This window comes from Drosophila persimilis, unplaced genomic scaffold, assembly GCF_003286085.1.
Source record: "Drosophila persimilis strain 14011-0111.01,24,50 unplaced genomic scaffold, DperRS2 tig00000000-arrow-pilon, whole genome shotgun sequence".
Classification (NCBI taxonomy): Eukaryota; Metazoa; Arthropoda; class Insecta; order Diptera; family Drosophilidae; genus Drosophila; species Drosophila persimilis.
Window position 1 is genome coordinate 23,367,334 of NW_020825288.1, and position 10,558 is coordinate 23,377,891.

Sequence of the window (10,558 nt, forward strand, 5' to 3'; positions counted from 1 at the left end):
ATGTCTGTTAATTAATTTGCCCGAAAGGAGCAGAGGCCAGGATCGCAGAGGGCTTGCCTGTTTGGTTGTTAAATGGTAGGCAATTTTTTAAACTTAATTAATCAGGCAAAGGGCCACAGATACGCCTATAGGCACAGGCCCTGGTCCATGATTGATGGGCGCGGAGGCTGCGGTCAGAAAATTGAAAGCGCTAAACGGAGGCGGACAGTTCTTCAAGCATTTAGTAGCTTTATTAAGCACGATCGGACGTGATCGTTCCAGCCTTTCTTTGCCCCTTTTACCTAATTAGTACTCTGTTTCATCGGTTCTGCCTTTGCCACTTTATCTAATTACAACCTTGTTATCGGATAATTGCTACCCACATAGCCAGCCTACTCCCTCTCTCGCACTCTCGGACACCCATTTGAGGGCCCATTAAAAATAAAATGTTGACAAGATAAGGCGACAAATTACCTGAGTGTGACTGAAAGAGAGAAGTAGCTTGTGCGAGGAGCAAAGGTAGCTGCAAAGGCAGGGTGGAGGTTCCGGTTCCAGTTCCAGTTCCCCGTTCTCCGCTTCTCTGCCAGTTTTTCGGGCAGCGCTTGAGACTCGCTGTAATGCGACACCTTCGTGTGAAAATTTATGGCCCGCAGTCTCCGTTTCGGTTCCAACTTCCCAGTGAAGTGGCAGTAGAACCTATATATAGATATGGACACTATGTTTATGGCAAATTGCTTTAATTCATCAAAAAAGTACACCAAAAAACAAAAAGAAGAAATAAGAAATAAACAATCTATTAGACAACCCGTCGTCATTGACGTATTACAAGACGTCATGCAAGCCTCCCAACCGAAAGCAAAGTCGCAGGCTTTGCCTCGTGCCTTTACAAGGGATAATGGTTTTAGCTGCCTCCACCTCCTCCTCCTCCACCCTGTAGCTTAGCTCCCTCTGAGTCTTATGTAAATGCTGCGTATGGGTTTTGGGCGACTGGCGGCGAGGACTTATAGAGCATGGCAAATTTTGTATGATTATTTTTTATTTCGGGCTCTGATGATTAAGTGGCCAAAGCTGATGACAAATTGTGACTGGCGGAGAATCCGCAGCTCAAAGTTTGTTTTTATTTTCACTCTCTTCTCTGTCTCACAGTCTCTGTATATCTCTAAATTGGTATCGTAGACCACTTGACCCGTCCCTCCCCCTTCTTGGAGGGAGAAGGAGTACTCAGAGCAATAAAGGGAATTATGAATATGAAAATTGTAGAGAATTTGGATTTATGTGGGTTCTTTTGGTTGAGTACATGCTGTAGGTGAAAAGGTTGTACTTTAGATAGCTGAAATGTGATCATCTAGTATTAAATACTATCAACGAAAGTCTAAGAATGTGCAGCACAGTCGATTTTAAGACTGTTCCAGATAGGGTTTATCTATCTATAAACTGGATAATATATAAATATATCTCTAAAGGAAAAAGTTGCCTTGGCACACATAAATATATCAAAACCCATGTAGGGTATTCCAAACCTCAGCTGTCTATTTATGTGCCAGGGAGACAGTCCCTCAATGAACTTTTTTGCGCACTTTGCGGTTGCATGCGTATCCCCCCTTGAACACAATCAGGGGCCACCCTCATTTTGCCTAATTTATTTGATTTTATTTTGTTGATACGCCATGTGATAGAGAAAGAGAAATCCACTGAGGGAGTGAGTGAGTGAGGGAATTGTCTCACTGCTACTTTTGTTTAATCAAAAGCAATTGTTCATTTCAAGTTGATTGCATTTACTGTGCCCTGGTCCCAATTATTTTGCCTCTTTTTGCGGTTTTTTTTTTTTGAGGTTGCTCTGGTGATGGTGCTTGCTGTTGTCAGAGAAATGAGAAAATTGTGCCTTGGAAAACATTTGATTAGACTGTAGCCACTTATAGTTAATTAGACCAACATTTTCCTCAATCATTTCTGCATAAATTTTCCCATTTCTCACATCATTAATATTCGTATGGCCATGGTCTATTAATATTGAAACCATGTTGATCCCGAGCTCAAGAATTTCCCCTTCTTTTGTAAGACTTAACCCTCATGCAACTAATTCAGTTGACCATAACACTTAATCTGACTAAAGACATGACAAAAATTGGAAACACCACAAAAAAAGTGATTAAAAAATGAGAAGGTGATTTATGGATGTGGATTACTACGAATAGTAGATGCTCTGAAGGGGAAAGGTTTTGGGAGAGAATTAAGAATTGTTTTTAGGTAGCCGAAGACTATTATCATCTTAGAAAAGATCCATGATGATCTCTTCAACGTCTTCCATACCTTCATCATGCCCTTCTCTCGAAGAATCTACAGATATGAAAATAATCGCCCACTTGAGAGAACTTTATTGAAAAGCTAACAAATAACGTAATCCATTTCTAATTCTTTTCCCTCTAAATATCTATCTAATCCCCACTGAAAATCCAGTGCCAGTTATGTATACTATACCCATTCTCCATATAGGGAACTCCTCGCTTCAGCTCCAACGAATGAGAAAATATTCCAGGCAGACCGAAGAAAAAAACGTTGTCATTAATTTACGCATAAAATTTTATAATTTATGACAATGTGAGGTGTAGCTGGAGCGCCGGCTCCAACTCCAATCCCAACTCTGACTCCAACTCCTACTCCATCTCCAAGCACTGGGAGTCGAGACCAGAGAGTGGCCAACAAATGAAGCCTGAAGATCGTTGGACATGGGTTGGTTTTTGGTTTTTGGTTTGTGTTTTTCTTAAATTTTTTTTTGGGTTTTGGTCATTTTGTTGGGATTGGATCCTCGAGTATAAGCGACTTTTATAATTATGTCTACGCATAAAAATCACATAAATTTGTGCATAAATGCAACAACAATAACGAGCCCTACATAATAAATGATGGCGCTTAAAATTTTCAACATCTCCATGGAGACAAAACGATAAAAATCGCCGTTTGAAGTTGGAGCCCACCTCCCGAAAAAAGCGACAGATACTGGAACCAAAAACTGGTCAAGTGCTTTGCTCAACTTCTCGTCTTATGAATGAATTAATGCATTTATTTTTCTGACTTTTTTTGGTAATACATTTTCAATGCAACTTAAACAAAAAAGCTGCCTTTTTTGTCATTAATAAAATTCAATGTTTGAGTTAGGTTTTTTTCTCGTTTCGGCTGGGTGTTTTTATTATTTATGATAGTCGGCGCCACATAGCGCCGTTTGACTCCGCCAAATGAGTTGTTTTGGGTTAAAGGGAATCGATTTTGTTGTTTGCTAGAATCGAACATTGTTAAACCAAAAAATAACTAAAGAAGACAATAAATGATCCCGTGTAATGCCCAAAGATTGATTGATTCAAGGGGAATCTGCATTAATAACTCAAACGCTTTTTATCCGGACAACCGATATTTATCGGAAAGGCTAATGAAGAGTTTGTCTTAGGAAAATTTCGCTCCGATTAAAGATCATTCTAAATTCTAAATTTATATAGCTTTCTTCTACAATCCTCATTACCTTTCTCCCATTCATTTTCAACAGCAATTTGCCAAACGAAATCCCGGATTTCTCACGCACCTCAACCCGCCCGATGATTCATTTGTAACCCGAACTCGGGACCAGAGTGCAACGATTGATGATATATACTATGTACACACACATATAGTATACATCATGTGTATATACCCCGGTGTATGTGTAAGCTCGCCCTGAAATACTCCACTCAGTTTTGACATTTATATTTATTTCAACGTGCAGCGGCCTGAGCTCTGAGGTTCTCCCAATGCAGTTTGAATTATAACCAATGGACACGCAAAGGTGGCCAAAACTTCTCCTGCTCGCCCAGCGCCTCCTCCGCCTCCTTCACGTCCACATGTCGTTTATTTTTGGTATGGGATGAGCGTGACTTTGGTTCTGGTTTACTTATTTTTTCCATTGGTCCTTCTGCTGTTCCTGGGCGCCCGCAAGGAATGCGCCACAAATAAAGTAAAATTAATAATATCGCACGTTGATTGTTGTTGCTACACTATTTATTGTTTTTGTTCGCATATTTCTCTTCGCTCTTTCCACTCGTCCTCTCTTTTTGTTTCGCTTTGTATGGGCGAAATAAATGTCAAGAAGCAAAGCAAAATATTTCGTTTGCCCCAGAGCAGATGGGTCCGAGTCCGAGTCCGAGCCGGAGTCTCCTCCTTGGCCTCTTCGTACTGGTGCGTGTGGCACTGAAAGTTTGTCGAATGAAAAATTACACAGTCGAATGATAAATAACATAACTCAAAAGGAACGAAAGGGCATAAAAAGTGAGGGATATATATGGCCAGCCAAAGTGTTTCTCTTCTCAAGGAGTTGTGGGAGCCATAACTGCTGTGCTTCCAGCCCCAGAGCAGGCCATACATCAGGGGAGAGAACAATAAATATATCTGGTTGGGATAGGTCTCGAGTGAACTGGGAGCTAGGAAAAGATAGTTTCCTTTGTTTCCAAACTATGAATGAAAGTTGAGTTAAGGTTTGAGATCCTTCAAGAAAAAACCTTGAAATTTTGTGCAAATCTGTTCTGTTTTGTTTAAAACTGTTCCCACAATCACTCCCACACCTTCTCTTTTGTGAATTTTGATTACTAAGAACTTTTAAATATATTCATCCAGTTTCGAGCAGAAAAAGAATCCCATATGGAAAAGAAAGGACCACGAACCAATAACCCAAATACCTTTGTTGCCATGGAAATTCCTTTCAAATACCCCTGAAAATATGCAACCAAATTTGTCATCCATCAACCAACAAACCAAATTAAATAATATTGTATTTAAAATTTAATGAAAAACACTTTCCCCTGTCCCAGGCCCCCTTGACCCTTGACCCTTCACCCCAGCCCCACCCTCAAAGCAACAGGGGGCCTCGCACGAAACGGAAATGCTGAAACAGCCAAAAAAAAAATTTCACGCCTTCTTTAACAGAATTTATTAAAAAACAGTATTACAAAAGTAGTAGCCGAACATCGTAGATGGGAACATGGTAACCAAAGCACACCCAAAAGCGAAAAACGAATGTTATATATTTTATGCCCTGTGAAGAGTCAAATCAAAGAGCGAGGGGTACTCATGGGGGGTCAGAGCGGGGTTCACACATCTGTGATACTTTTTTTATGTGGACAAAAACCAACAGCAACAGCAACAACAGAAAATGCCATAATAATAGTTGCGAAAAGCAATTAGACAAACTAATAAAGGCAAATCCCTCTATACAAAAGGTCAGAAAAGTGCGTGCCACCGAAAGGGAGTGAGTGCGATGGCTATATGCACGTAGGCTCAATGCCAAACCCCCAATGGCGTTGACCAAGCGAGACGGCAATAGTGTGTGGTGAGGATGATGATGATGCATTCTCTGGTGCTGCGCTAGGCATGCGTTTTATTTTTCACCTGGGGCGTGCTGAAATGTTCCAGAAGAGAGAGAGAGAGAGAGAGAAGAATGGAAAGAGGAGTAGGAGAATGAGATGAGGATGCAAGCCTGAGAAGGGGTAAAGTCAAGAGAGCACAAAATCTGTTTCAAGTTTCGCCCTTAGGTGATGGAGATTGTTGCTTCTGTATGACGATCGTCAAATTGTGCATGATTGTGCCTGTACCTTCCATCATTCTGATTCCCTTTACCACTACCCTAACCCCTTGGCAAAAGCTAAACGTAATTGCGTTTAGAAGTGCGTGTACTTGAGCCTTTCTGCCATCTTTGGGTCTTACGCTTTTGTTGTGTCGGCTTTTTGCCGTTACAAATATGTTTTGAAAGCAAAGTCATACCGGATCACAATAGGCCTGGGGCGGGGGGAAACTACCTATGTACACATAGGGCGGCCAGCCCTTTCTAATGCTCAAAAATTAGTTTTCTGAAGTGGTTTTTATTATACGTAGACCCAATGGATATGCCTCAGTTGGTAATGAAGTGAGTGGAAAGATATTTTGAAAGAGTTTTGTACTTTGTGGGGGGCCTATCATATAGGAATTGGTAGGGGAGACGGCTATTCCAAGAGTGTAAACTGAAAGTGCGGGAAGAATATTTAATACGAGAGAACTAAAAAAGGAAATGCCAACAATGGATCCAACGATCGAAATGAATGGCAGTGCAGAGGTAGAACGCGTTTCTTTGAGCTAGTATGTTTTATTTAGAATCAAGAAATGAACACGAATCAATTAGGTAACTGAATAACTCGATCAACGAATAAAAGCTTTGGTTGGCTCTTGATTGTACAATTATTTCTTTTTCTTTTCTTTTCTTTTAACTTGAGTTAACTGTTGTACAAGCTCCATGGTCTTTGACCATATGGTTATCCCCATCTAGGCTTCTTCTGAATAGGGTCCAGATTATTAGCACGACGCATAGCGGCTGTCATGCGTTTCTGCAGCCAGCCTTGGATGTCGGGTTGTATAAAGCCTCGCTCTTTTCTCGCGATCTTCTCGTGGAACTCCTTGGACTCCTCCAGCCATTTGCGGCCGTAGTGCCAGCACATCAGCAGACTCATCGTTGGAGCGTCCTTCTCATAGGAGGGGGTGAAGGATTGATGTCCGAGATGGTGTTTTTTCGGGTCTTTCGGCAGGTAGGGCTTGGCGCGACTATACTGTTTGTAGACTGTCATGCTAAAAAATAAATGTTTTCTTTTCTATCTACCTTTTTTTCGAAATTAATATATCTGCTTGATGGATTCAAACGTCACACTTGATTGGAAAGTGAAGGCTGGAGTGACGATTATTCTCTTCTGTGATTCCCAACTGCTAATTGAGTTAACAGACATAAAACCAAACCGAACCAAACCAAACTATGGCGTGGAAAATGCCGAAATGAAAACCCTAAAAACATTTTGCTAATGGCTATAATGGCTCTCTGTGAGCCCAAATGGAGTTGAAAACAAATCGCCCATTTGCTCGGTCCGGTACAAAGAAGCAGGACAAAATGCAAACAGATGTAAATCCGAGCGTAAAACCCAAATCAACCAAAAAGTCTCGACTAAAGGAAGATGCCAGGGATGTGAAAAGCACGGCATGAGGGCACAGTCCAGTCAGCGGGGGCGTTCCTGGCCATAGGTCAAGTATGGAGTGATCCCACTGAGGTCTGAGGCTGTTTACGACACGAGGAAGGCGGCGGAAGTGGAACAGTTGGACGTGGGGCTCTATAAAGTGCCACAACGCGTGCCAAAAGGTGCAAGAATACATCACAGCGGAAGTGGCTATGGCACCAGCTGGTTTTCCTACCAGTTCCACGTATCGCAGCGTACTTTTCCCATTCACAATTATGCAATCAAAGTTTTCTGAATGTAACCGTAGTCTACACTGTATGTACATAGGGGTCACAATAACCACGTGGTCGCAGCATGATCTAATACTGTGCAAATTTTTCGCAGCTTTCCTTTTTCCTCTGTAGCCCTTTGTGCGCCGCAGCTGTGATGGCTGGCCTGCTCTCGCGCACTCACACTCACACTCCATTCTTAAACTGCGCTCTCTCTGTCTCTCTCTCTCTCTGACAGTTACCGTTGTGCGCTGTCATCATTTCTCATCGCTGGCATCGCTCTCCGCCGTTGTGCCGTTGTTTCCTTGTAATTTGTCACCGCTGGGAGCCCATTTCTGCGGCGTAATTTGTTTGCAACTCATTTCGGGACTCATTTCCCTGCCCTGCCTTTCCGCCGTTCGTGTTTGGTGGTTTGGCGCCTTTGTTTTGGTCAATGGTCTTGATGCATTTAATTAAAATTATTACGAGTATTGTCTGTAGGTGGAGTGGGTGTGGAGCTTGGGAAAAGGGTTTGGAGATTGTGAGAGGTATCCAAGTGTTATTGATGATATTTTTCATTCATGTTTTATCAGTAAATTCAGGAACCTTCGGATGTCTACTATTCCCTTAGTCTTACAACCGAGTACGTATTTGGTTAGATGATCTTTGATATCCAGACCAAGTAGTCTTCGATTTACTTTTTATCAAGTAAATCCAATCCCATCCAAACTCATTCTACAACCAGACAGCATACAGTCAACATCAAACAAATTAAACTGAAAAACGATGAACATAAAAACATAAAAACAACAAATTCTGTTTACAAAAATGCTTAAAGAAGATATTTGGAAACGTTCAAAGCCCATTGTCGCCAAGGATCACATCGGAGCGATTCTGCCAGCGACTGTCCGGCCGGATCCCATTCCCGAGAACTGCGACGACGAGCGTCCGTGCATGGGCTACATCCTCGGATGGGAGTACGGCCGCAAATGGCTGGAGCGTCGGGACTACATCAAGCGTCACCAGGCGGTGATAAAATCCATGGTCCTGATAGTACCGGACTTCGCCTGGTGGGTGAACCAGCGCCGTCCCCTCTACGCGCGCAAGCAGCGCTTCCATTCCAAGCCCAAGGCGAAGTCCGGACAGTGGCAACCGATGACCGCCTTTGCAGAGGGCAAGCAGCGTCGTGAGGCCCAGGAACGCCGTATTCGGGAGTACCGCGATAAGTCTAACATTAAAAGCCCGTAGCGGGACATTTTCAAGGATCTATTGCGGATCCACAGTAAAACACAGCACACTTAAAGGGCACACCAGAACACGGAAACGAATGTAACAACACTAGTGACAAAAGCCAACCATAAATTTTCACATATTACATTATTTGTGTGGAGAACAGTCTTTTCGAGAAACTCATATTGTATGTCCCAATGGCTTTACACGAATAATCAATCCATTAAATACTGATGCATAGTGTTAAAAACGATTAAAATGTTCGTTTCTCTAAAAGAACCTCAGAGAAAACTCTACAGCTCCACAGGTCTACAGGTTTGCAAATATCAAAACTTTTGCGGCTATCAATGGAACTAGAAACGCATTAGGACCCAATGAACTGAAACTAATGGCAAATAACAATATTCCCTCACTCACTCAATTTTCAGCTATATTACTATTCTTTTATTGTTGGTTTTTGCAGAACTCTCCGTAGCAGAAGGTCGAGAAGGAGGAGGCCCGTTCTCAAAACAAACAAAAGCGCAGCATCCGAGAAAACCTTCGCCTCGGACCTCTGACGGCGTTTACGCATTTGTTTGTTTAATTGTTGATTCCCTCGTTGAAATGTCAGCCGAATGGAACAATGGATCCACTGCCAGGTCATACTACATAAGAACTATATGTACATATGTATGTATATGCAATCACCATCATCATCAGCATCGTTGACGTTTCTTTTTTAATCGTACGCAGGGACCGGGTAAGTGAACAATTGGCCTGGCCCCGACCCAAGGCCTGTGGAGGATGGCTGTACGTACATCCCATATATAGCTGTTTTTTCTCTCTTGTTGATTTGCATTTCCGCTTCATTAACTTGGGCACACATCAAACTATATAGATCAACTATATTATGTGGTATGTATTATGCGGTTGGCTTTTTCATGCTTCTATTATATTGCACTTTTGGCGCGTAAAACACGTACATCTAGTACAGATGTACACAATATTTAAGGGGCGTTATACTTTTAAGCCCTCTAAAAATTGCTCAGTTCCTCGAAGCTCGTCTTTTTTACATCCTTTTGTTATTCCGTTTTGTTTTATATTTTCGGTTATAATATTTAGGGGTTTCTTTTTGTTTGCCTACAAACTTTTACCTTTTTGTGGGCCCGCTTGATTTTCTTTATTTTTCAATTAAACAAAAACTCATTAGTGTTGATTTGTTATTCAGACCCTTTTTTCTTGGATGATTTATGGCATTTAAAAAGAGTTTGGTAAGAGTTTTTCCTCCTTACCAGATCGTTCCTTACTTTTCGTAGCTTTTCGAACTTCTCGAGAAGAGAAGAAGAGTCCGTTTCTTATTCTTGAATTCCTTTGCGGTCACGTCCATTACTTGTAGAGTATGGAATTATCCTATATCTTAAGAATGACTACGAAATCTTAAACTTTTGTATATTCCTAAAACTTTTACATTCAATCATAAGTAATTACTTTTTCCTTTCAACTTTGATTACACTTTTGACTCCAAGCCATTTCTTTAATATAAACTTTGGAGACTTTCTCCTCCAATTAACGTAAATTGCCCAACCAATTTTACCATTATTTATGACTTTTCTGTACAACTACCGCGCAATTATCATTAATAATCATATGGGTTTTTTCTTCACTTATTCTAATCCATTAATTTTGCGCTCATTTCCCCTTGATTTTCAGCCGCACCTCTGACAGTCTCTTTCCATCTCTCTCTGGCCATTATCAACAACATATATATTTTTCCCCACAATTTATGCCACGAAGAACATTTTCCAGCAACAACAGAAAGCAATGGGGAAATGGGAAAATGCTTCACACTGTGCTGCAGTTTTCCGCGCATAAATTAATGGAAACGAACGACGATGATCATCATGGGGTCTCAGGAGGGAAGGACGGTGCAAAGTGGAGTGGTTCTGACGGAAAGAAAGGGCTGGGAAATGTATGATTAAACATTAAACAAGTGGCATGAAAATGGAAAAAACCACTGCGAAACTTCTGCAAGGTGCTCCAATGAAATGTGGGAGAAAATCAACACGATCCGGTGGGGGTCAGGTCAGTTCAGAGGTGCAGACAGAAGTATGATGTGTCTCTGGAACGATA

The 10,558-nt window shown here is 41.6% G+C and overlaps 2 protein-coding genes across 2 annotated transcripts; one reads left to right on the plus strand and one right to left on the minus strand.

The window, feature by feature from the left end:
• Positions 1-6,176: 6,176 nt before the first annotated feature.
• On the minus strand, positions 6,177-6,593 carry LOC6591695. Its single transcript, XM_002017230.2, has one exon. It carries the CDS (start codon positions 6,591-6,593, stop codon positions 6,285-6,287), a length of 309 nt encoding a protein of 102 aa, XP_002017266.1. The 3' UTR covers positions 6,177-6,284.
• A 1,432-nt stretch (positions 6,594-8,025) lies between these two features.
• Positions 8,026-8,696, plus strand: LOC6591696. Its single transcript, XM_002017231.2, has one exon. The coding sequence runs from the start codon at positions 8,048-8,050 to the stop codon at positions 8,465-8,467; it is 420 nt and encodes a 139-aa protein (XP_002017267.1). The 5' UTR covers positions 8,026-8,047; the 3' UTR covers positions 8,468-8,696.
• The last annotated feature ends 1,862 nt before the right edge of the window (positions 8,697-10,558 follow it).

What these genes read in the sequence shown, in the direction of transcription:
- LOC6591695 (XM_002017230.2), bottom strand. Translation starts at nt 6,593, where the DNA reads ATGACAGTCTACAAACAGTATAGTCGCGCCAAGCCCTACCTGCCGAAA.
- LOC6591696 (XM_002017231.2), top strand. Translation starts at nt 8,048, where the DNA reads ATGCTTAAAGAAGATATTTGGAAACGTTCAAAGCCCATTGTCGCCAAG.